This window comes from Schistocerca cancellata, chromosome 1 (assembly GCF_023864275.1).
Source record: "Schistocerca cancellata isolate TAMUIC-IGC-003103 chromosome 1, iqSchCanc2.1, whole genome shotgun sequence".
Classification (NCBI taxonomy): Eukaryota; Metazoa; Arthropoda; class Insecta; order Orthoptera; family Acrididae; genus Schistocerca; species Schistocerca cancellata.
The window spans coordinates 1,097,922,015-1,097,948,902 of NC_064626.1; the positions used below are offsets into that span (position 1 = coordinate 1,097,922,015).

At 38.9% G+C, this 26,888-nt stretch overlaps 1 protein-coding gene across 3 annotated transcripts in view; it reads right to left on the minus strand.

Annotated features, from left to right (window-relative positions):
* LOC126091856 (parathyroid hormone/parathyroid hormone-related peptide receptor-like) overlaps nucleotides 1-26,888 on the minus strand; it is a 453,641-nt gene that overhangs the window by 76,341 nt on the left and 350,412 nt on the right. For all 3 annotated transcript variants that reach the window (XM_049907147.1, XM_049907130.1, XM_049907138.1), the window contains 3 exons: nucleotides 18,745-18,830; nucleotides 18,490-18,631; nucleotides 4,292-4,406 (listed from right to left, as the gene is read on the minus strand). In XM_049907147.1, coding sequence (XP_049763104.1) covers nucleotides 4,292-4,406; nucleotides 18,490-18,631; nucleotides 18,745-18,830 — 343 coding nt within the window. The remainder of the gene's footprint in view (nucleotides 1-4,291; nucleotides 4,407-18,489; nucleotides 18,632-18,744; nucleotides 18,831-26,888) is intronic.

A 26,888-nucleotide genomic window follows, 5' to 3' on the forward strand; every position in this document is an offset into this window, starting at 1 on the left:
TATGTCAGATTTAGTAGATATTGCATCTTAATCAGTATTAATACTTAACATGAGGAACTGCATGACACAATCTGAGACTTGACTATTGATTTTGTAACATGAATGCTAATTATACCTGTCAATTAATCAGCAATTAGCTGCTGCTGCTGTTGTTACTGTTCTCTTCAGTCCGAAGACTGGTCTGCTACTTTATCTGTGAAAACCTCTTCACATCCAAATAATTACTGCAACCTATATCCTTCTGCATCTGCTTTTTGATCCATCTCTTGCTCCCCTCTATGATTTTTACCCCAATATTTCCCTCCAATACTAAAATGGAGATCTCTTGATGTCTCAGGTTGTGTCCTATCAATCAATCCCTGTTTTTACTCAGGTTGTGCCACAAATTCCTTGTCTCCACAATTCTATTCAGTACCTCCTCATCAGCTATGTAACTTACCCATCTAATCTTCAGTATTCTTCTGTAGCACCACATTTCAAAAGCATCTATTCTGTTCGTATTTGAACTGTGCTACTGTCCCTGTTTCACTTCCATACAAGACTACATTCCAGACAAATACCTTCAGAAAAGACTTCCTAACAATTAAATCTATACTCAGTTTTAACAAATTTCTCTTCTTCAGAAACACATTTCTTACCTTTGTCAGTCTACTATTTATATCCTCTACTTTGGCTGTCATCAGTTATTTTTATTGCCTTCAGTTTCATCTCCCTTGTATAGGCCCTGCATCTGCTTCCACCTTTCAGCTTTCTTTCTTTGCTTAGGACTAGTTTTCCATCTGAGATCTGGATTTTCAAACTGCTGCTTTTATTTTCTCAAAAATCCTCTTGAATTTTCCTTCAGGCAGTGTCTGTCTTCCTTCTAGTGAAATATGTTCCTCAATACTTACGTTTGTCCTCCAGATATTCCTGATCAGTCATTTTGCACTTCCTGTCAGTCTCATTTTCAAGACTTTTTATTCCCTTTCACCTGCTTCATTTGAGTTCTACTGTATTCCTTTTCCCAATTCAGCCTCTGAAACATCTGGTTCTTTCAACTTGTCTAAGTCCCATCTCCTTCTTCAGCTTTAATCTACAGTTGATAAGCAATACATTGTGGTCAGAGTCCACATTTGCCCCTAGAAATGCCTTAGAGTTTAAAATCTGGTTCCAAAATCTCTGACTTACAATAGTATAAAGTCAATATGAAACCTTCCAGCTCTCTTCGACATATACAGTCATCTTTCACGATTCTCAAACCAAGGGTTTACAATGATTAAATTATGCTCTGTACAAAATTCTACAGCAGCTTTCTGTTTCATTTCTTTCCCCCAGTCCATATTCATCTACTATTTTTCCTTCTTTTACTTTTCCTACCAACAAATTACAGTCCACAACACAATTAAATTTTTGTATCCCTTAACTATTCCAATAATTTATTTTATCACATCATACATTTTTTAAATCTCTTCATAATCTGCAGGGATAGTTGGCATAAACTTGTTTTACTGTGGTGGGTTGTGTAAATCTTGGCTATGGTAATGTGTTCACTATCCTGTTCATACTATCTTACCTGCATCCATATTTCCTTATTCATTATTAAATCCACTCCTGCATTATCCTGAGTCAATTTTCTATTTATAACTCTGTATTCACATGACCAGAAGTCCTGTTCTCCTTGCCACCAAACTTCACTAATTTGCACTATATATATCTTCAACCTATCAAGTTCCCTTTTAAAATTCTCTAACCTAGCTGTCCAATTAGGGCTGTAACATTCCACATCCAATCCATATAACACAAATTTTGTTTCTCCTGATGACGAGATTCTCCTGAGTAGCCACACCTGGAGATCCAAAAGGGGGACTGTTTTATCTCCAGAATATTTTACCCAAGAGGACACCATCATCATTTAACCATACAGTAGGGCTGCTTGCCCTGGGAAAACATTAAGGCCGCAGTTTCCACTTGCTTTCAGATATTTGCATTAACAGCACAACAAGGCCATTTTGGTTGATGTTACAGTGCCAGATCAGTCAAACATACAGACTGTTGCCCCTTCAACTACTGAAAAGGCTACTGCCCATTTCCAGAACCATGTGTTTGTCTTGCCTCTCAACAGATATCTCTTTGTTGTGGTTGCACACACAGTATGGCTGTCTGTACTGCTGAGACAAGCAAGCCACGTCACTGACAGCAATTAACTAAACTTATTGAAAAGATTATGGTGCAAAATAAATCAGATTCTAATGGTAGTAACTGGAATAAATTCTTACTACCAGTATATGAGCTTTTTGAAAATGTATATTTAAATCATCAGCAACCATTATCTGTTTTGCATTGTTATATATAGCCTTGCAGTTAGTTATGAATAGGCAAAAATTTTCTGCAGTTGCTCTGCATGGAGTTACTGGCATAAATTATTTGTTATGAAATTCTACTTTTGTTTTATGTGTCTCTGGATGGTGTCTGAGCAGAGTTTATTAATGCCATTGTACTTAAATGTGTGATATTTTACTGAATAAAGCATCTCCTTCTTTCTCCATACCTACTGTAGAGAAGTACAGTTCTACTGCTAAAATACGAATTTACCTAAATCCTATAATACCAGTTAATACTATAACAGCGGTCACATGATTTTCTGAGAGCAGATTATTTCAACTGCACATGATGACACTAACAAATCAATTCAAATAAATAGTTCATTATTCTAAGTCACAGTTTTTAGATATTATGATGTAATTAGAGTAGCTGGTCTTTCACATTTTACACTTATTCAATTTCAACTGGGGGTGAGGGACATCACAATCACTGTAAATATTTGACTATAAGCTGTTTGCATGATTACAGTATACTAGGATTATGGTGTCCAGTTAGTTTCTCAAAGTGAATATTTGTCTCAGTCTCAATATCTCTTAGAAGATGGTTTCTATCTGCCCTCCATACAATTAAAAGTACACTGTTGTGGCATTGGTAACCTTTGATATTTTTCAAGTCATGACAGTACTTGCCTTCCCCCTTTCCTTTCTAATATCGCTTACTCAGGAACTAATATTAGCAGTTATTCAAGCTCCAGGTTCATCCAACAGTTGATCAACATCTCTAGCGTAACTGCCTAACAACAAAACTTTCTTTCTCTTGCTGAAATTTTATTGTGGCCTGTCTACAACTGCATTACCTGATGCTCATCTATGTCTGACTGACATAGCCTCTTTTCCATGTCCTATACCGGTTCACTCTATTAGATGTTACCATTTCCCATATCTCTTTACCACTGATGCCTGGAGTACATTGACAGTACAATATGGCTGTAGAAATTGTTAATTTCATCTATAAAAAGAAAAAAAATAGTATCAAAATCAAAATGAATGCACACTCACTCCTCTCCTAAGACCCTTTCCATCACAGACGCTCTGCATTGAATTAAAAATACTTCCTTTTATTTGGCTAAAGCTAAACTTATTTATTCTACACTACTAATACCTTAAAGACTGTGGTTTATAATTTTAAATGAAATTAGTATTTTATATATTAAAAGTAAAAGAATTTATGTACAAGTTTTAACTGAAAATTAATTTCTATAAATATATGGGTTTCCACAGTCATTATTAATCTCACTAAAATCCTTCTCCATACACTTCAGTTTTCTTGCTTCAGTGTATTGTATGTCTAACAGAATAAGAGAGGTGAAACAGAGTAGTTTGGAAGGTTACGTATACTGCAAGGTGAGATGTACTCTATTCCTCTTTCCTCCCTGAGAAAAGAACATGTAAGGCTTGGAAGATGGGTGTAGTTTCTTTTACACTGAAGAATTTATTTCAACAAGTACTGGGAATTTCATCTCATAAAGGTAAGTACTGTCTAATTATTCCATCTCTTTGTAATTTTACAGAGTGCTAAATTAAATTTTCCTTTTATTGTGATTTTATTGTACTGTAACAGTTAATATTGCCTGAAGACAAAAATTATACTCTAAAACTTGTCACTTTGTGCAAAGCTATCCAATAGAACAACAACTGTGCTGAAGATGATAAAAACAAATACAGAGAAAAATGCAGTGGGATTATTGTCAATTGCTTCATTGATGTAGCAGTTTCAAAACTTTTGTTAGAAAGCCATGTACAAAGCTATGAAGTAACACAACATTTGAGGCATGTACACTGTGCAAATCTCATTGTCTTCTGTGAGCTTCTATACTGTTGTCACTGACATACTCATGAAATAAAATATAAGTAGTATACAACCATCTGGATGGACTCTAGTGCTTCACAAAAAAATCAGCAGCTACAACACTACATTCTACATATCATACCATCGCTAGCATCGGTGTTCCTTCTTCTTCTTTGGGGCCACTGAAAAGGTGTCTTATTTAGCTCTGTCCTGACCTCTGAATTCAAGAAACAATAAAGAAGTGCCACAAGGAAGCCCTGTAAACAATGAATACAGTTAATAAAGCAGTAATGATATTCTTGGCACAGTTACAGACTAGTAATAATGTTGCTCGAACAGTCCACGGGTATACTGCTGGTTCATTGTGTCCAAAGGGCACAATATTTTGGCGATCAGACATGTCGCCATCATCAGGTGCGCTGATGAACTGACCTCCTGAGGGCGGGTGGCCCGTTGGACACTATGAGCCGGCAGTATACCCGTGGACTCTTCGAGCAACAAATACGCCGGGAGAAACTGAAGAATCACAGTAATAATGTTATCAGACAAGGAAAAGTAAATCAAGCCATCTAAGTTTATTTTTGAAAACTGTTATTAGAGTTCATATAAGTATATGAAATGCCTACAGAAAACAAATTGAATAACATGTATTTAAATAGTTAGGATTACAGAAGACCACTCACTGGATTGAAATTTGTTATTCATTCAGAAAATCTCTGCAGATTGTGGGATGTCATTTGCACCTGAGAAAGCACAGCAATGCACATGCATGTGAATGGTCACCCACACACCCTTACATGCATGCATAGAAAGGCTTATGCACACACATACACACACACACACACACACACACACACACACACACACACACACACACACACATCATGCAAACACAGTTCACACACACATGACCACTCCCTCTGGCTGCTGGGGCCAGACTACATGCAACTGTGTGTGATGAGAGAAGCATCCCAGTTGGTGAGGGTAAGGAGGAGGCTGGGGCAGGGAACAGGAGAGAGAGCAGGGTATAGGTGGAAAGTTCCCACCTGCACTATACAGAAAAAACTGGTGTTGATAGGAAGGATCCAGAGAGCACAGGCTGTTATTAAAATAAAGAATGTTGTGTTGGGCAGCATGTTCAGCAAATGGGTGATCCAGTTCTTTCATGGCCACAGTTTGTCAGTGGCCACTGATGGAAACAGACAGCTTTTTGGTTGTCACGCCAACATAGAATGAAGCACAGTGGTTGCAGATTAGCCTGTCGATCACATGATTTTGTTTCACAGGTGGCTGTGGCTTTGATGGGATAGGTGATGCTTGTGACTGGACTGAAGTACGTGGTGGTGGGAGGCTGTATGGGACAGGTTTTGCATCTAGGTCTATTATAGGGATATGAGCCAAGAGGCAATGGGTTTAGAGCAGGGGTTGTGCAGGAATCGATGAGGATATTGTGTAGACTTGGAGAGTGGCAGGATACCACTGTGGGAAGGGTATTGGGTAGCACAATTCTCATTTCAGGGCATGATGAGAGGTTGTTGAAACCCTGGCGGAGAATGTCAATCATTTGCTCCTGTCCTGGATTGTACTGAGTCATAAAAGGAGTATTCCTGTGTGGCCATATGGTGGAACTTTGGCAGCTGGTGGGTGACTGGAGAAATACCACATGGGAGATCTGTTCCTATACAAGATTGGAATGATAATTACTGTCTGTGAAGGCCTCAGTGAGTCCCTTAGTATGTTTTGAGAGGGACTGCACATCACTATAGATGCAATGAGTGCAAGTGACTATGCTGTATGGAAGGGAATTCTTGGTATGGAGTGGGTGGTAGTTGCCATAGTGGAAGTATGCTAGTGACTGGTAGGTTTGATATGGATGGAGGAACTGATGTGGCCATCTTTGAAGTGGAAGTGAACATCAAGGAAGGTGGTTTTTTGGATTCAGGACAAACAGGTGAAGTGAATGGGGGAGAAGGTGTTGAGGTTCTGGAGGAATCCCCGATATAGATCACGAAGATGTCATCAATGAAACTGAAGGAGGTGAAGGGTTTGGGATTCTGGTTGGCTGGAAATGATTTCTCTAGATGGCCCCTGAAAAGGCTGGCATAGTATGGTACCATAAGGGATTGAAAGAACTGCAAGAGAATGGTGTAATTGCTCCCATTCAAGCTAGTGAATGGGCAAGTCCTCTTGTTTTGCTGCCTAAGCCTTCTGATCGCATTTGTATTTGTGTTGACTTCAAGCCTATAGTCAACATACAGACAGTAACTGACACTTACCTGTTACCTCGCACTGAGGAACTCATGGACAGGTTTGGTGCAGGAAGTTACTTTTCTAAGATAGATTTGTGAGATGTCTGTTTGCAAACTCCACTGGATTAAGGATCACAGAAAGTGTTTGTCATAAATACATACTTAGGACTGTTTGAAGCTTTTCAAAGTTTTTGTTGGTGTAATGCATCTTCCCATCTCTCTCTTGACAATAAGTGATTGAACATTTCTACACTCTGTGTGTTGAAATTTCTTACAGTCATGGTTCCTTTATCATGTTGGTTTGGCAGTAAATAGTCTGAGAGGGTTACCACTTGCACTTCATGATCTCTTGTATTTACATTTATGCATTTTGCAGTATAAATTGTGTTTGCAAATATCTGGGCCACAGTAGTAACAGTAGTTTTTGTAATTCTTATTCTAATTGTTAGTTTGGTTTAAATCAAAAGTATTTATATGGTTGAGTGATAGTTTTTTCTCATGCTTGTTCCAAGGAAAGGTGTTTAACTGCCTACATATTGCTATTGATTTCATGCCTACATGTATCATACTAAGCAATGTTTCAGGTTTATTGAAAAATAATTCAAAATTCCCATTAGCAGAGCAATGAGTGAGTTGTATTTGCACCACTGATTTGTACAGCTGTTGCTTCAAACTTTTCTTCAATGAAGTACTGAAAACTGTCAATAGTTTTGTATTTAAGTTTCAATTAAAACAGTAGTACTACTATTTTTGTGATTTCTTCCACAGGAGTAATTTGCAAGTGTGTAGCTTGGTATTGAAAGTGAATCAATCAGATCTGCCTTTAACCAGCAATCTGAGAGACATAGAACACTGACAAAATTAAGTTCAATATTTAGTAAGACCTCAATCTTAAAACATTGTTTGTGACTGACTGGACGTTCTGGTGGTGTATAGAAAGAGACTTGTCCCTACAATTTATTTGTCTACTGGATTTTAAATTAACATCCAAATTTCCTAAGGCCATTTTAATTACATCATGTATCTCATCTTTGTTTGGAGAGATTCTGTCCACAAAAATCATATGTGCACTTGCTTGGAGTCGTCTTTTGTCTCATTGACCCCTGAGTGCTTTCTGCCCCCTAGGAAGTCCATGTGGTAGGCTCATCTGTGTTGTAGTTGGCTCCTTGCACTTATGTTACCCAACATTTCTTGTTTGTAGAATAAAACACATTACTTTGGTCCTTGAGAGGTACAACTTCTGAAATATAATGCTCCAGGTTTAATTTTTTACCTACTACTTACAAAATCTTGCAGGTAATTAAATTCTCTCCCACTATGTTGAGGTGGAGGTCATGAGTTGTGTGAAATCTTCTTCCAAGTTTACTTATATCCATTAATGTTCCATTATTAAATTGGCTGCAGGTATTTGGAGCCTCTTTGTTTTTTTTTTTATGTTTATCTTTGCTTACACAGGACCAACTTGGTAGCAGAGGCATTGAGTCACTGACAGGCACACACAAAAGACAATGAAAACTTTGTTAGCTTTCAGAAGAAATGCATTGACAAGCTACAGTACACACACACACACACACACACACACACACACACACACACACACACACACACACAGAGAGAGAGAGAGAGAGAGAGAGAGAGAGAGAGAGAGAGAGAGATTGGGCGGGGGGGGGGGGGGGGGGGAGCAGGTAGCACGAGAAGGGGTTAGTGGTGGGTAGCTAGAAGCTTGCTGGGAGGCAGGAGGTGTGTAAAATAGAAATACTGGAGGGAGTGGTGGCAGCTGCAGGAACAAGGTGAGGTATGGAGCACGATGAAGATGAAATGGAGACACGGCCTAGGAAGGAGCGTCAGTAGAGAGGGTGATGAAACTGTTGGGTAGGAGGTGTCAAGACAGTAAGTTAGCAGAGGCTGAGGCCTGATGGATTATGGCAGTGAAGTATTTGTTGTAAGGAAAACACGCATTACGGTGTTCAGAAAATCTGGTGTTGGCTGGAAGGATCCAGATGGCACAGATTGTGAAGCAACCACTGAACTCCTCATGTTGTGCTCAGTGGTGTGTTGTGCCACTGGGGGTTCAACTTTGTTCTTGACTACATTTTGGTGAAAGCCATTCATTCTGTTGGACAGCAGGTTGGTGGTCATGCCCTCATAAATTGCTGTGCGATGATTGCAGTACAGCTGGAATATGATATGCTTGTTTCACGGGTGGCCCTGCCTCTGATAGGATAGGATAGGCCTGTGACAGTGTTCAAGTATGATGTGCTGGGTGGTGTGCTTCGGGCACATTTGCACCTTAGTCTACCATCACAATATATATCCCTGTGGCAAGGACTCTGAATTGGGAGTGGTATAGGGATGGACTAGGATGCTGTGCAGATTGAGTGGATGATGGAACACTGCTTTAGGAGGAATGGGAAGATTTCTGGGCATGGTGTCCCTCATTTCAGGGCTTGATTAGAGTTTATCAAAGCCCTGGCAAAGAGTATGGTTCAATTTTTCCATTGCAGGATGATATTAGGTGACAGATTGGGAGGGGGGGGGGAGGCTCCTTTGTAGTTGATTCTTAGGGTTGATGGGGGGAATGAGGATGTGTGAGGATACGCCACAGGAAATCTGTTTGTTGACTATGTTTGGAGATGGGAAGGGGGGTGGGGGTTATTGCCTGTCTGTGAAGGCCTTCATGAGATGGGGAGAGGAATAAAGACATATGTACATCTGGATAGATGCACATATTATATGGTTGATATATGATGATTCTGCATCATCCCTTTTTTTTCTTTTGTCACTTCTTATATATTTATACATAGGTATAAGAACAGAGACAGTTCTACATTGCACGAGGAAGTGTGAGAAATGAAGGAGAGTAAAAAGTAAGGAAGAACTAATGAGCATAAGCCAGGGAGGAACTAATGGTGATAATTATCTAGGAATATCAGTCGAACATTTGTTCTGATGATTTGTAGGATAATGGGACAAGTATAGAATAAAGAAAGGTATGTTATATTGAATTATATATAAATATGAGGTCTGCTGAAAGTGTAGAAGTTGAAAAGTAGTGGAGGACTTTAGGGGATCAAATAAGGTACTCAGAGGAAAAAGTGAATTGTGAAGTAGAATTAAATTTTGCCAGGTAATATTTAGCAACAGTATACATAAAGATGTATACTAGGGCAATGAACCATGGGGCCTACTCACAAAGGAGTGGGGGCACACCCAGCTTTTATTGAATGAAGAAAAGGGCAGATAGGCAGACCGAAGAGAGGCTGACGTATACTGTGCAGGCAGGTGCACCAAGAAGGGGATTGAACTGTACAATAGAATATGGGGATAAGAAAGAGGTGTACCTACCAATACGGAAGGAGTTAGTGCATCCATAGGAGCATCTAGGAGTTAAAATATAGGTACTGTGCCTAAAGGAAAGGACAGTATCGTGACAGAAGTCACACAGTTTTATAGAGATCATTCTGGTAAGTTTGAACAACAGCATTATTAGGAGTTATGAGTGTCAGAAAGATCACATTCACTTTTTTCTCCAGAGTTTCCTCCAGACTACAAGCTACTGTAGGAAATAAAACTGTTAACTACTAAAGCAAAGATAGTTTAGAGAAGTATAGTAAACAATGAGCCAATCAAAAGTCTATGCCACCTGGAGTTTGTGATTGGAAATAAAAAATGTTGTCCGCATGATTCCTGGATGTAAAAATACTAGCTCCAACATCAGGTGAAATGCTCAGATAGTTATTGTCAAAATGAAGAAAAACAAGAAAAGGAAAATCTAGGTATTAAGTACACAAGGACTAAAAGAGATATATTGTATACTGATTGAAATATAAATTAGTGTTGTGATAAATATTAATGTCCCCCCCCATGAACCATGGACCTTGCCGTTGGTGGGGAGGCTTGCGTGCCTCAGCGATACAGATAGTCGTACCGTAGGTGCAACCACAACGGAGGGGTATCTGTTGAGAGGCCAGACAAATGTGTGGTTCCTGAAGAGGGGCAGCAGCCTTTTCAGTAGTTGCAGGGGCAACAGTCTGGATGATTGACTGATCTGGCCTTGTAACACTAACCAAAACAGCCTTGCTGTGCTGGTACTGTGAACGGCTGAAAGCAAGGGGAAACTACGGCCGTAATTTTTCCCAAGGGCACGCAGCTTTACTGTATGGTTAAATGATGATGGCGTCCTCTTGGGTAAAATATTCCGGAGGTAAAATAGTCCCCCATTCGGATCTCCAAGTGGGGACTACTCGAGAGGATGTCGTTATCAGGAGAAAGAAAACTGGCGTTCTACGGATCGGAGCATGGAATGTCAGATCCCTCAATCGCACAGGTTGGTTAGAAAATTTAAAAAGGGAAATGAATAGGTTAAAGTTAGATATAGTGGGAATTAGTGAAGTTCGGTGGCAGGAGGAACAAGACTTCTGGTCAGGTGACTACAGGGTTAGAAACACAAGATCAAATAGGGGTAATGCAGGAGTAGGTTTAATAATGAATAGGAAAACAGGAATGCGGGTAAGCTACTACAAACAGCATAGTGAACGCATTATTGTGACCAAGATAGATATGAAGCCCACGCCTACCACAGTAGTACAAGTTTATATGCCAACTAGCTCAGATGATGAAGAAATTGAAGAAATGTATGATGAAATAAAAGAAATTATTCAGATAGTGAAGGGAGATGAAAATTTAATAGTCATGGGTGACTGGAATTCATCAGTAAGAAAAGGGAGAGAAGGAAACGTAGTAGGTGAATATGGGTTGGGGGTAAGAAATGACAGAGGAAGCCGCCTGGTAGAATTTTGCACAGAGCACAACCTAATCATAGCTAACACTTGGTTCAAGAATCATAAAAGAAGATTGTATACATGAAAGAAGCCTGGAGATACTGACAGGTTTCAGATAGATTATATAATGGTAAGGCCGTGATTTAGGAACCAGGTTTTAAATTGTAAGACATTTCCAGGGGCAGACGTCGACTCTGACCGCAATCTATTGGTTATGAACTGTAGATTAAAACTGAAGAAACTACAAAAAGGTGGGAATTTAAGGAGATGGGACCTGGATAAACTGACTAAACCAGTGGTTGTACAGAGTTTCAGGGAGAGCATAAGGGAACAATTGACAAGAGTGGGGGAAAGAAATACAGTAGAAGAAGAATGGGTAGCTTTGAGGTATGAAGTGGTGAAGGCAGCAGAGGATCAAGTAGGTAAAAAGACGAGGGCTAGTAGAAATCCTTGTGTAAAAGAAGAAATATTAAATTTAATTGATGAAAGGAGAAAATATAAAAATGCAGTAAACGAAGCAGGCAAAAAGGAATATAAACGTCTCAAAAATGAGATCAACAGGAAGTGGAAAATGGCTAAGCAGGGATGGCTAGAGGACAAATGTAAGGATGTAGAGACTTATCTCACTAGGGGTAAGATAGATACTGCCTACAGAAAAATTAAAGAGACCTTTGGAGAAAAGAGAACCACTTGTACGAATATCAAGAGCTCAGATGGAAACCCAGTTCTAAGCAAAGAAGGGAAAGCAGAAAGGTGGAAGGAGTATATGGAGGGTCTATACAAGGGCGATGTACTTGAGGACAATATTATGGAAATGGAAGAGGATGTAGATGAAGATCAAATGGGGGATATGATACTGCGTGAAGAGTTTGACAGAGCACTGAAAGACCTGAGTCGCAACAAAGCTCCAGGAGTAGACAACATTCCATTAGAACTACTGACAGCCTTGGGAGAGCCAGTCATGACAAAACTCTACCATCTGGTGAGCAAGATGTATGAGACAGGCGAAATACCCTCAGACTTCAAGAAGAATATAATAATTCCAATCCCAAAGAAAGCAGGTGTTGACAGATGTGAAAATTACCGAACCATCAGTTTAATAAGTCACAGCTGCAAAATACTAACACGAATTCTTTATAGACGAATGGAAAAACTAGTAGAAGCCGATCTCGGGGAAGATCAGTTTGGATTCCGTAGAAATATTGGAACACGTGAGACAATACTGACCCTACGACTTATCTTAGAAGCTATATTAAGGAAAGGCAAAACTATGTTCCTAGCATTTGTAGACTTAGGGAAAGCTTTTGACAATGTTGACTGGAATACTCTATTTCAAATTCTGAAGGTGGCAGGGGTAAAATACAGGGAGCAAAAGGCTATTTACAATTTGTACAGAAACCAGATGGCAGTTATAAGAGTCGAGGGGCATGAAAGGGAAGCAGTGGTTGGGAAGGGAGTGAGACAGGGTTGCAGCCTCTCCCTGATGTTGTTCAATCTGTATATTGAGCAAGCAGTAAAGGAAACAAAAGAAAAATTTGGAGTAGGTATTAAAATCCATGGAGAAGAAATAAAAACTTTGAGGTTCACCAATAACATTGTAATTCTGTCAGAGACAGCAAAGGACTTGGAAGAGCAGTTGAACGGAATGGATAGTGTCTTGAAAGGAGGATATAAGATGAACATCAACAAAAGCAAAACGGGGATAATGGAATGTAGTCGAATTAAGTCGGGTGATGCTGAGGGAATTAGATTAGGAAATGAGACACTTAAAGTAGTAAAGGAGTTTTGCTATTTGGGGAGCAAAGTAACCGATGATGGTTGAAGTAGAGAGGATATAAAATGTAGACTGGCAATGGCAAGGAAAGCATTTCTGAAGAAGAGAAATTTGTTAAGATCGAGTATAGATTTAAGTGTCAGGAAGTCGTTTCTGAAAGTATTTGTATGGAGTGTAGCCATGTATGGAGTGAAACATGGACGATAAACAGTTTGGACAAGAAGAGAATAGAAGCTTTCGAAATGTGGTGCTGCAGAAGAATGCTGAAGATTAGATGGGTAGATCACATAACTAATGAGGAAGTATTGAATAGGATTGGGGAGAAGAGAAGTTTGTGGCACAACTTGACTAGAAGAAGGGATCGGTTGGTAGGACATGTTATGAGGCATCAAGGGATCACCAGTTTAGTGTTGGAGGGCAGCGTGGAGTGTAAAAATCGTAGAGGGAGACCAAGAGATGAATACACTAAGCAGATTCAGAAGGATGTAGGTTGCAGTAGGTACTGGGAGATGAAGAAGCTTGCACAGGATAGAGTAGAATGGAGAGCTGCATCAGACCAGTCTCAGGACTGAAGACCACAACAACAACAACAAATATTAATGTATATGATGAATATGTGTAAAATATCACATGTTTGAGCTAAGGGGAGGGATATGTAGTGCTTTGAAAATTTCAGGTAATTTCTACAAATACTTGACTCTCCACCATCTCAAACACCTGATATTTTAATGATGAGGGAGAGAGAGCCTTTTTACTGTGCCACACATATCTGTGTGTGCAGGAGGGACGAGAAGCCAGGAGCTGCCCCGACAAGTGGTTACCAGCAGTGCCTTGGAATTTGTTTCAAAAAGTCAAAGAGTGCTTGTATAATGTTATGTGGTTTTTGATGTCATGAAGAAGCATGTATTGCATAGAGACTCTTACTTCATGTCTTGGCTCTGCATGAGGCAGCATGTATGTAATTGCATGGGTGTTTTGTCAATTCTGATATTTATCTTGGAACCTGTTGGCTTGCTGGAGCTTGTACAGAATAATTGTTACTTTGTGGATGAGAGTTGAAAATATATTGTTGTTGAACTGAAAAGATTCTATGAGTACACAGTTTATTTCAAGAATAGAGAGTTGGTTAATATTATTCCCTTTAATGTGAAACAGTCTTCAGAGAAGAATTGAACGGTGAGAGTGGCATAGATGATGACCCAAAGAAGAGGATCAGCTGCACATGCATTGTATGAGCCAACTGGAACAGAGATAAGAGTCATGCAACCCAACACAGCACTGTCTCTTGTCATCCAAGAAAGCATTAGAAGCTTTCAGTATGTCATGTGAGAAAAGTGCAAGTTGGGTTTCACATGATTGATGTTTTCAAAAACCATGCTGGTTGGCATTGAGGAGGTCATCAACTTTCTGTACCTAGTATTATGTGAGCTTCACTGCTTTTCATGAGTGCTTCAAACTCTGGCACTTTGTTGCAAATGCTTCGACAGTTTACTATTAGGGTTTTAATACTCTTACCTATGGGAGGCATTTCTTTTGATCTTACACTTATAGTTCTGGGTTTCCTACAGATATTGTTATCTAGATTGGCTGGAGGGTCATCTAATCAAAAAAACCTTGTGCGCACACTATACAAAGTCAGCTACCTGAGTACCAAAATCTGATGTGTAGCACATACCTGACCTTTTTAGGGGGCCCTACAGTACTCAACCCTATGGCACAAGTCCAGGAAGCCACAGCTGGAACAGCCTCTTCAACATGTTGAACGAGGCCCACAGGCATACACACTGAGTGCACTTTGTGTCCTTTCCTGTCCCTTGCTGCCATGTCCTTAAGGTGTACCATCATTCATCATACATTTGAACCGCAGATGATTAATAGGCGCCAATACTTTTGCATTTGCCTCCTCCTGACACCGGAAAAAATAGGTTTCCCCACAAAAGGTGAAGTGAGCCCCACGTGTTAAGCTTCAGTTTCTGTGAAAGACAGAACCTCAGACTTGTTGGTTAGGGGATTGATACAACACTCTGAGTCGTCCCCGATCATCGTCCACCCTGTACGGGATGCCTAGATCTACCATTTATGTGCCACTCACAGTCATATGGACATGTAATGACAGATCCTGTACTTTCTATGGAGATACTATCAAAAAAAGTTCTGCCAAAGCAGAGTTAATGAACACAGCCTTCTGAAATGCCTCCACAAAAGAAGACGAAGTAAATGTTCCAGAATTCAAATCAAGAACAGCTGCCAACATGAGTAACACAGAAGTAAATATTCTTGGAGTAGTGAAGCAACTTAAATCACTTAATGAAAGCAAGTCTTCTGGTCTAAACTGTATACCAATTAAGTTCCTTTCAGAATATGCTGATGCATTAGCTCCATACTCAACAATTATATACAACTGTTCGCTTGACAAAAGATACGTACCCAAAGATTGGAAAGTTGGACAGGTCACATCAATATTCAAGAAAGGTAGTAGGAGTAATCCACTTAATTACAGGCCCATATCATTAACATTGATATGCAGCAGGATTCTGGAACATATATTGTGTTCGAAAATTAAGAATTACCTTGAAGAAAATGGTCTATTGACACACAGTCAACATGGGGTTAGAAAACATCATTCTTTGAAACGCAACTAGCTCTTTATTAGCATGAAGTGTTGAGTGCTATTGACAAGGGATTTCAGATTGATTACGTATTTCTGGACTTCTGGAAGGCTTTTGGCACTGTATCACACAAGCAGCTTGTAGGGAAATTGTGTGCATGTGCAATATTGTCTCAATTATGTGACTGGATTTGTGACTTCCTATCACAGAGGTCACAGTTCATAGTAATTGACATAAAGTTATTGAGTAAAACAGAAGTGATTTCTGGCATTCCCCAAGGTAGTGTTATAGGCCCTTTGCTGTTCCTTATCTACATAAATGGTTTGGGAGACAATCTGAACAGCCCTCTTAGGTTGTTTGCAGATGATGCTGTTGTTTATTGACTAATAAAGTCATCAGAAGATCAAAACAAATTGCAAAATGATTTAGAAAAGATATCTGAATGGTGTTAAAATTGGCAGTTGACCCTAAATAATGAAAAGTATGAGGTCATCTGCATGAGTGCTAAAAGGAATTACACTTCAGCTACATGATAAATCAGTCAAATCTAAAGGCCTTAAATTCAACTAAATACCTAGGAATTACAATTACAAACAACTTAAATTGGAAGGAAAATATATAGAAAATGTTGTAGGGAAGGCTAACCAAATACTGTGTTTTATTAGCAGATCTACTAAGGAGACTGCCTACACTATGCTTGTTTGTCCTCTTTTAGAATACTGCTGCGCAGTGTGGGATTCTTACCGGATGGGACTGACAGAGTACATTGAAAAAGTTCAAAGAAGGGCAGCACATTTTGTATTATCATGCAATATGGGAGAGATACAGGATTTGGGCTGGACATCATTAAAAGAAAGGCATTTTCCATTGGGACGTAATCTTCTCACAAAATTCCAATCACCAACTTTCTCCTCCAAATGCAAAAATATTTTGTTGATGCTCACCTACATAGTGAGTAATGATCACCATGATAAAATAAGGGAAATCAGAGCTCGTACAGAAAGATATAGGTGTTCGTTCTTCCCGCGCATTATGAGACTGGAATAATAGAGAATTGTGAAGGTGGTTCAATGAACCCTCTGCTAGGCACTTAAACATGATTTGCAGTGTATCCATGTAGATGTAGATGTAGAATTAAATCTGCTGATTATCTTTTAATCTGTAGAGCTAAAAAGTTTTGGTGTGCAAGGAATGAAAGGTATCAGAACGCTTGTACTGTTGTTGATTAGTGGATTTAATACGAAGAGAAGTTTGGATGGAGCCATCAGAAAAGTGATGGTCAGTGACCAGGAACAAGGCACATTTGGTTGAGAAGGACCAGGTGTAGCAGGGGGGAGAGAAAGTGCTGAGGGTGTGCAGGAATGACAATTGGATGTCTTGGCCCTGAGTCCAAATCATGAACATACCATCAATGAATCTTAACCAAACAGGGGTTTTGATGTTTTGGGAGAGCACAAAATTTTCCTCCCAATTGCCCATTAACATCTTAAAATAGGAGAGTGCCATGTGGATGCCCATGGCTGGGCTGTGGATATTTTTGTATATATTCCCTCAAAGGAGAAGCAGTTGTGTGTGTGTATATAATTGGTATGGTGTATGAGAAATGAGGCAGTGTGTTTGGAGTCAGAAGGACTTTGATAGAAGTAGTGTTCACCAGCAGCAAGGCCATAGACAAGAAGGGTATTGGTGTACGGGGAGATGGCATCAACAGTGACAACTAGGGATCCAGGTGATAATGTGGTAAGGATGGTCGAAGGTCAGTGATGGAAGTATTTAGTATCTTTGATGTGAAAGCGTAAGCTTTTGGCAATTGGTTGGACATGTTGGTCAACCAGAGCAGAATTATTTCAGTGGGAGCACAATGACCAGCTACAATGAAATGTACAGCATTGTAAGGTTTGTGAATTTTGGAAAGCATGTAGAAAGTTGGTGTGTAGGGGGTCACTGGGGTAAGGCAGGAGATGGATTCAGGGAAGAGATTCTGGGATGGGTTTAGGCATTTCAATAGAGATTGGAGGTTATGTTCTGAGGTGGAATTGCTATGTGCAGGTGTTCGTGGAGGAGTCAGACTGTTGGTGGCAGCCTTCTGTTGTCATAATGGTGGTAGAGCCTTTGTCTGCTGCAAGGATGATTAAATTGCAGTTTGTTTTGAGGTTAGGAAAGGATGTTCTTCCTTCTGATGTGGGGTTTGTTTTCTTGAGAATGGACAAGGAAATAGATGGTGATCAAGTTGGAGTTAAGGAATTCTTGGAAGGTAACTGAGATTTGTTAGATGGAAGGGTCATGGCTGGATCGTAGTGTGAACTGGGAGAGGCAATGTTCACTGTTGGTATTAGGTTAACCTTGTTTGGATGGATTGGTAGCAAAGAAAAAATTCCACTGAATGGATCAAGAGAAGGAGAGTAAATCTTGGATGAGTTTCACATCTCACCAGCTGTGGTACCCATGTGGCACATGCCTGACTCATGCACCTGCTACCCCTCCTTGCATGTTCCTTTCTTACATACCTGCTACCTCTCTCTGAGCCACTGGCTACCTGTCCCCAACACCTCCTACTGCTTCCAGCCTGTTTCTCTCTCCACTCATCCCACCTGACACAACCCCCAGCTGCCAGACTGCAACCTCAGCATTGGTTGAACATCCAGCACAGTGCAGCTGTACATTCTACCAGAACTTTCTCACATATTAGTAGACTTAATTAGATACTTTAAAATTAATTTTGGGAATAGTAAGTACTAAATTACTCATGAAGCTGACTTGTAGCCTTATTGATACATAAGGAACAGAAGTACAAGCAAACATTAATACAACATACTATACACAATAAGTGCAATGGTAAAAATAATTTTCATCAAAATAACTGTTTTATAATTTATAGTTATTTGTATGTAAATCAGGTAACGTAAAGACATGTTTAACCAACATACCTGGAAAGAATCAAATAGTCTGCTGGTAATGAGGACCACCATTTCTGCTCGGATCCCAATTTTTGAATTTTCAAGTGCCACAAATACTACATAGTGCACTCCAAACAATGGTATAAGTGTCAGTGTTGATTTTGCCAGGCGTCTAGTAATTGGGAAGATGCACAAGAACTTTACATCATTCATATCACGAGAAATATAATTATTATTTCCAGCAATGAAAATGATAATTAAATCAAAGAAAAGAAAATAATTTACCTGTAGATTTGTGTCTGCTCACATACTGACGATTGCAATTTTGTGAAGATAACTCTGACAAGCCTAATGAATAATATGAAACATATCTGTAAACGAAGAAAACGATTTACTGTTAGTAGATCTTACAGATTTTTAACATTAAATATGCGTGTAAGTCTAGGTCTACAAGCTTGATTATCTTACATTCATCTTATGTTAGTTGTGGAGAAGATCATCACTTAGGATATCACACGTTTTATCTACCATTTCACCAGAAAAAACATCAAGTGAAACTCCAGAGCATGGTGAATCTGTATCACTCGCACAACTATTTTTAAATTCATTTTTCCAGTGATAAATGGTCAAAAGTTATGGTGGAAAGTCCCCAAAAATTTCCTTTATCTGGAAAACAGTTCACTCAATAATCATATATTTTAACTAATTTTTATGCACTTATACAAAAAGTTTGACACCATTCAGTTAAGGGACATATTACATGATCAACAAAAGAGTGAACAGTCAACTAAACTACAGCTGAGAAGGTCTACAATTCATAGTGTATAAACATCCCCACCAGGCATGCAAAGTACTAAATACTGTGAAGTGGTATACCCTAAACTCAATATTCTTATTTAATTTACTTATTTTTCATCCTTTGGCCACTTATTCTAGTGATATTGGATACATTAGGATGTAAGTACATGTGTTAAAAAGTGTTTGGTATTTACGTAAAAAAATAAAAGTACACTAAAAACAAAGATGATGTGACTTACCAAATGAAAGCGCTGGCAGGTCGACAGACACACAAACGAACACAAACATACACACAAAATTCAAGCTTTCGCAACAAACTGTTGCCTCATCAGGAAAGAGGGAAGGAGAGGGAAAGACGAAAGGATGTGGGTTTTAAGGGAGAGGGTAAGGAGTCATTCCAGTCCCGGGAGCGGAAAGACTTACCTTAGGGGGAAAAAAGGACGGGTATACACTCGCACACACACACATATCCATCCACACATATACAGACACAAGCAGACATATTTGTCTGCAAAGCAAAAGGATGAATTTTGGGGGGGGGGGGGGGTTGCCTGTTGAGATGTTGCATAAAATGTGTACAGAGTTTCCACAAACTTTAAACGAGTCTGTAGAAACTGCAACAGTTTTCACCTAGATTGACATAGTGACCAAACTCAGGGTGAAAAGAGTAGTTTTTAATACTCAGATAGCATTTTATAGATGCAGTTAGCCTGGCCGTATTCAGTGGAATTGTGGGAAGCTTCAGTGTTAGAAGTGTAAATGAGAGGGACACTGTGAACAGAAAAACCAGTGGAGGTTTCCACAAACACAAGGGAGGTAGCTGCAGTGTAGACCCACAGCACAGTGTTACATAACAGAAGGAACAATGCAGCCACTGTGCTGTGTTCTCAGTTAATGTAAGCTCGAGACACCCCTTTGTGGAATCAATGGCAGAGTATTGTTTAACTGGGTATGTAGAAGGGAGTCTGTGCAAACACATTATTGCAGGTACCCATAGCAAGTCCACATACTTGATATTTTAAAAAAATTTAACCATCTCATTGTAGGCTAAGTGGCGCAGGTTGGCATTATATTCACTTACTCGGTCCCACATTGTTGAATTTCCAAGGGGGAGGGTGATAGACTTCTGGCCTTGTGTGGAAGTACTCCCTAGGGTTGACCTTAGCTACAATGTCATTAATGTGGCTACATTTTCTGATTAAATATCATACAAAGTCAACCTAGAACACTGCACAGTGGGAATGGATGCAACATCATTCCATTCCAGTTTTACTATTAAAAAAACCAAACAGTCACAAGGCACACCTAAGCTATGTACATGGTCCCTTAGAATCAACTCACTGGATATAACACTGGAAGCTACAGGAAAGCTTATCTGGGTGGATAGAGCAGTAGATCTGACTTTTTATACTTTATATGTGGTTGAGACCTTGACAGGGAGCGAAGAACTGGACACAGCACAGTGTTTTATATGCCACAGTTTATCGTATGTACAAGAGGGTGATGGAAGCTGCCTAGTGCCCATCAGCATGATTAATTATATTTTCACTAGAAGCAGAGATTTCACTAGTTGCACTGACAGTTAACATGGAGTACTGGTGGAAGAAGAATTAGTTAGGGATTTCAGGCAAGAATATTCAAAGCTGAGACGATCTATTAATTCAGCTGCACAATGGCATTGTTGCATCTGGTAGATTTGTGTACCAGTGAACATCAATGGAGATGAAATCCAACACAGGAAAAAATACAAATACATGTATGATGTTTCACAGAAGTAAAGAAGACGAAGTAAGCAGGCAAATTATGCAGAAAATTCACATACACATACACACACACACACACACACACACACACACACACACACACACAAAACTGTTATCAGTAGTGATAGTAATCTGCAAAGTGCAATTACAATTGCAATGATAAAAATGGACATCGATAAAGTGATACAGCATGCAGTTATGACACAAGAAACAGTGAGAATTGCACTAAAGTTGCAACTGAATGTGTTTTATTCTGTTATAAAGCAGAATATGAATATTTACCAGTGAAAACTATAATTTTCAAGAACAACTTAACCAGAGTACATGAATCAACGACATGTCGCCATGCATATAAACAATTGGTAATTACTTTATTCATTGAAAATATCACATGTTGTGGCTGGTTTGCATCTACAGATTGCTAAATATGAATCAAGCAGTACTTAAATACATTTGCAGCATGCCAGTTTAAGGCTGTAAAGAGTCATTGAAAACGTGTACATAAGTTGTCTGCTTCAGCACCCAGCATCATGAGCATACATTAGTATGCACACATTTCAACTCTCCACACTGTCATCTCACAGCAGTGCAGTGCATTGTTTAAGATTGTACATCATCTACCTTTATAGCAATTAATTACCGATGGGTCAAATATGAGATATGTTTGTGTGTTTGTACAATTGTAAATATGTTGCACTGAATGAATTTGGTGCATAACTAGCACTTAGTGACTAATAGATGACCTCTGACCTCTAAAGTTCTTTTAAAGTCAGGGCCACCCCTAATTAATTCGATAGTATGGCAGTAACTTTGTGCTGATATACTAAATAGTTGGAGATGAGTTTAACAATCATGAGTCTCTTAGAAGGTCATCAAACAGCTGAAGCATTATTATATACATTCATGCAATGGACCAACAAAAATTTTCACAGATGGAATCACGATTTTCACAGATGGAATCAGTTTGTCATCAGGTTGTTACAGAAACAATGACAGATCAGATGGATAACAATTTTACCCATTTAAATCAAGGTTAAACCAAATGAATACCAGATTACAACAGGTGGAATTAAATATCAATACTCCTATGACACAGGTCAATGTGAGAATGGATATATTGGAAACTAGACTTGACCTAGTGTTCCAATGCTTAGAGGAAATAGATATACAATTGGAATTATTAGATGACAAGGTAGAGTGACAGTTACAACACATTCATTCTGTCAAGACATAATAATTAAACAGCTCAAAACAGAAGACTGAAATGAATGTGCAAAAATTGACAGAAGAGATATAGAAACAATATTGTTCTTAATGAATAAAATTAACATTCATTCAAAAACAGTGGAATGCTGTAATGAGCACAAAGAAACTACATTACATTCACAGTAGAATAATACCTCACATACACAAGACATCCCATATCCAGACACTGCAGTCAGACCAGCAGACACTAGGTTGATGACTCGTAATAGTAACAACAGACTCCCACATTTATTGTCCAACAGTGATGATGCATCCACTCAGTACTGCCCACAACGAGAAAGAAAGCATAGGGATGAGGAATTAGTTAAGAGCAATCAACAAAGTAGTATGTGTGATGATTTTATGTCAATGCTTAGTAAAGGAATTAACCATAAAGTTCCTAAATTTACACCAGGCAGAAATATACATACTTTATTATTCTTCAAGTCTGAAGTATGTTACCCAGCACATGGTCAGACCAGAATAAAATTAGATTCATAGCCAGCCATTTATTGGAAAACAAAGCACAATATGGTATGCTGATGGTAGATGATTTAAAGTCTTTTATTGACTTTGAAAGTGAATTCAAAGCTAAATACTGGAGTGGGGAGTACAGAAATAACTTCACCTGGAATTATTGGGGTCAAAACCATATAACAGCAGTGAATGGATAGGATACAGGGATTTTGTTGAATATCAACTAAATAAAGCCAAATGCCTCAGTGATCCAATTGGTGAGAAGCACTTATTAGAAGTTATTATCAGCCTCCTACCATGGAGAGTATGAAATAAGTTATTAGGGAAAGGCTGGGGAAAAGTTAAGATCATTTTAGAATATTTGGAACAGCTGGACATGACAGAAAGCCAGCAGGGATGTTGAAACAATAACTGTAGGAACATGCTCAGGGACAGAAGATAAGCACAAGCTAACAGTCAATTTAGGGGAGAAAGAGAGTAGAGAAATGAATGCAGTAACCAGTATAACAATAGATAAAGATGTAATTGGAAAGATGCTAATCAAAGTACTCCTGAAGGAGATCAAAACACTCAAGAATTTCATAACAGCACACAGAGGGAAAACTTATAAGCTTCAGAAGACAGACTCGATCTTCTGAAGTGGTTTCAGTCAAGTCAATATCATTGGAATCCCATATGACTATTAGGTTCCATATGACTATTAGGTATGATAGAGGTAATATGATGATGAATAATTTATTACATGAGAATCAATGTATAACTAAAAATTACATCTGACAAAAGTTACAACATGATAGGTGAAGTGCCAGTGGATATAATTATGGATTAGGCATTGAAATTTGTGTTATGAACCAGAATTTTTTAATGACCTGTAATTTGTTGCATGTATTCATGACACTGATGGTCACCAGAGTGAAGGTGATGGGAAATACAGGAAAAAACAGTAACCTGGTGCAGGCTGAAATATTAATGCATTTTTCTATTGGCACATGTAAATTTAGTAGTATGATGTTCCTTGTATCTGATTTAAACATCCCTATACATCTGGGAAAGGAATGTACAGGATCTGTAACTTTTCCATATGGTGATGATCAACAACTAATAACATTACCATTTGATTCCATGGCAACTACTCACATACATGTAATACTCACAACAGGAACTGCAATAGATCCAACAGAAATGCATATGGGCTCTATTATATACAGAAACAATATTAGTGGAAGATACATTAGCTAATATTGAAAATCATTAGGACTTCATGCAAAGGAGAAATCAGACATTATTCAGTTGCTTACCAGTCATAAAGAGATATTTTTGTTGAAACCAGTAACAGCTGAAGATTTGACATACACACTAATATTGTTTTTGTATATGTAGAGACCACATGCATTTCCGTTAGATGTATTACAGTTTCTGTTGTGAGTATTACATGCATGTGACTAGTTGCCATGAAATCAAATGGTAATGTTACTAGTTGCTGATCATCACCACATGGGAAAGCTACAGATCCTGAACAAATGTCTATAATAACTTCAGAATCTAATAGCCATTCGTTTCCCAGACAGATAGGGATGTTTAAATCAGATACAAGGAACATCACACAACTAAATCTACATCTACATACATACGTCGCAATCCACCATACGGTGCGTGGTGGAGGGTACCTTGTACCACAACTCGTATCTTCTCTCCCTGTTCCACTCCCAAACAGAACAAGGGGAAAATGACTGCCTATATGCCTCTGTATGAGCTCTAATCTCTCTTATCTTATCTTTGTGGTCTTTCTACGAAATATAAGTTGGCGGCAGTAAAATTGTACTACAGTCAGCCTCAAATGCTGGTTCTCTAAATTTCCTCAGTGGCGAATCATGAAAAGAATGCCTCCTTTCCTCCAGAGACTCCCACCCGAGTTCCTAAAGCATTTCCGTAACACTCGCATGATGATCAAACCTACCAGTAACAAATCTAGCAGCCCGCCTCTGAATTGCTTCTATGTCTTCCCTCAATCCAACCTGATAGGGATCCCAAATGCCTGAGCAGTACTCAAGAACAGGTCGTATTAGTGTTTTATAAGCGGTCTCCTTTACAGATGAACCACATCTTCACATCTTCCCAAAATTCTACCAATGAATTGAAGACGAGTATCTGCCTTCCCCACAACTGCCATTACATGCTTGTCCCACTTCATATTGTTCTGAAATGTTAAAATTTATATGTGCCAATAGAAAAATACACACTCATGATCCATTCTATGTGAGACAATACAAAATACCGGCAGCAGTAAATGACACTGTATGGCATAAAATTCGTAGGATGATAGTTTTGGATGTAATAGAAATATCTAACAGTTGTTACAATAACCACTGGTTATCATTAAGAAACCAGATGGAAGAGTCAGGCTAGTGCTTGAGGAGAGAACACTAAATAGAATAACAGAACCAGAAACAGACAGACAGCCCATGACAGATGAGTTGAAAAGATTTGCAGAGGTAAAGTACATTAGTACTATCGATTTAACATTTGGATATCAGCAAGATGTCACATGACTATATAGCTTTTCTATTTGAGGACAGAGCTCATCAATTCATGGTTCTACCATTTGGATTGAACACCTCAGTGTTTTCATAATAGCTCTTGATAAGGCAACTGGAGATGATCTGAAACACAAGATCTTGGCATATCTAGATGACACGGTAATAATATTGAAAACCTGAGAGGATCACATGTACATATCGGATAAACTAATATCTGGTTTATATTCACAGGAAATTGACCTGAAATTATCTAAATCTCAATTTGGTAGGACTGAAGTTAAATTTTTAGGACTTGTGATAAATAGGGAAGGAATAAGAGCAGACCCACATAAATTAGACACAACCAGTAAATGTCTGCAACCACTAAATAAAAAATAACTGTGGGTATTCTTAGGGATGGAAAGATTTTACAGAAAGTTTTTGAACAAACAAGTCCTAAATATACTGCACAGGACAAAGTTATTGAAAAAATATTCAGTGTGGCGATGAACACAAGAATGCACAGCTGACTTCTTAGCTGTCAGGGACAGTTTGGTGCAGCACCACTACTGGTGTATCCTGATTTCAGCCAACCATTTCATCTCACAACAGATGCCTTGGATTACAGCCTCAGCACCTAGATGTACAAAGAAAGATTATTGGGTGCTATAGTTGAACACAAACCTATAGCATTTGCAAGCCATGCCCTCAGACATACTGAAAGAAATTATGGCGTAACAGATAACAAGACATCAGCAGAAGTATGTACATTTAAAAAGTTATTAGGCCATCAGACCATTGTCTATACTGATTGCAAATCATTAACGCTAGTCTCAAAAAGTAAGCTGTTACACAACAGGCTCACTAGGTGCACACTGTGCAACAGGAATTCAATTTTTTCTACAGGTTATGTCAAAGGCAACAAAAATTTAGTACCAGAGGCATCATTGTAGCTTCCAATAGGTTTATAGCAACAAGAAGACATATGAGAATGTGGCACTTTTGCAATATAATTTTTAAAACCAGTTTGCATAGGGATGTCATAAATTTCTGCCATAACTTGTGATTTAAAATGGAATGATCATATAAAGTTGATGGTTGGTAAAGCAGATGCCAGACTGAGAGTCATTGGAAGAATCCTAAGGAAGTGCAATTTGAAAACAAAGGAAGTAGGTTACAGTACGCTTGTTCGCCCACTGCTTGAATACTGCTCAACAGTGTGGGATCCGTACCAGATAGGGTTAATAGAAGAGATAGAGAAGATCCAACAGAGAGCAGCGCGCTTCGTTACAAGATCATTTAGTAATCGTGAAAGCATTACGGAGATGATAGATAAACTCCAGTGTAAGACTCTGCAGGAGAGACGCTCAGTGGCTCGGTATGGGCTTTTGTTGAAGTTTCGAGAACATACCTTCACCAAAGAGTCAAGCAGTATATTGCTCCCTCCTACGTATATCTCATGAAGAGACCATGAGGATAAAATTAGAGAGATTAGAGCCCACACAGAAGCATACCAACAATCCTTCTTTCCACAAACAATACGAGACTGGAATAGAAGGGAGAACCAATAGAGGTACTCAAGGTACCCTCCGCCACACACCGTCAGGTGGCTTGTGGAGATGTAGATGTA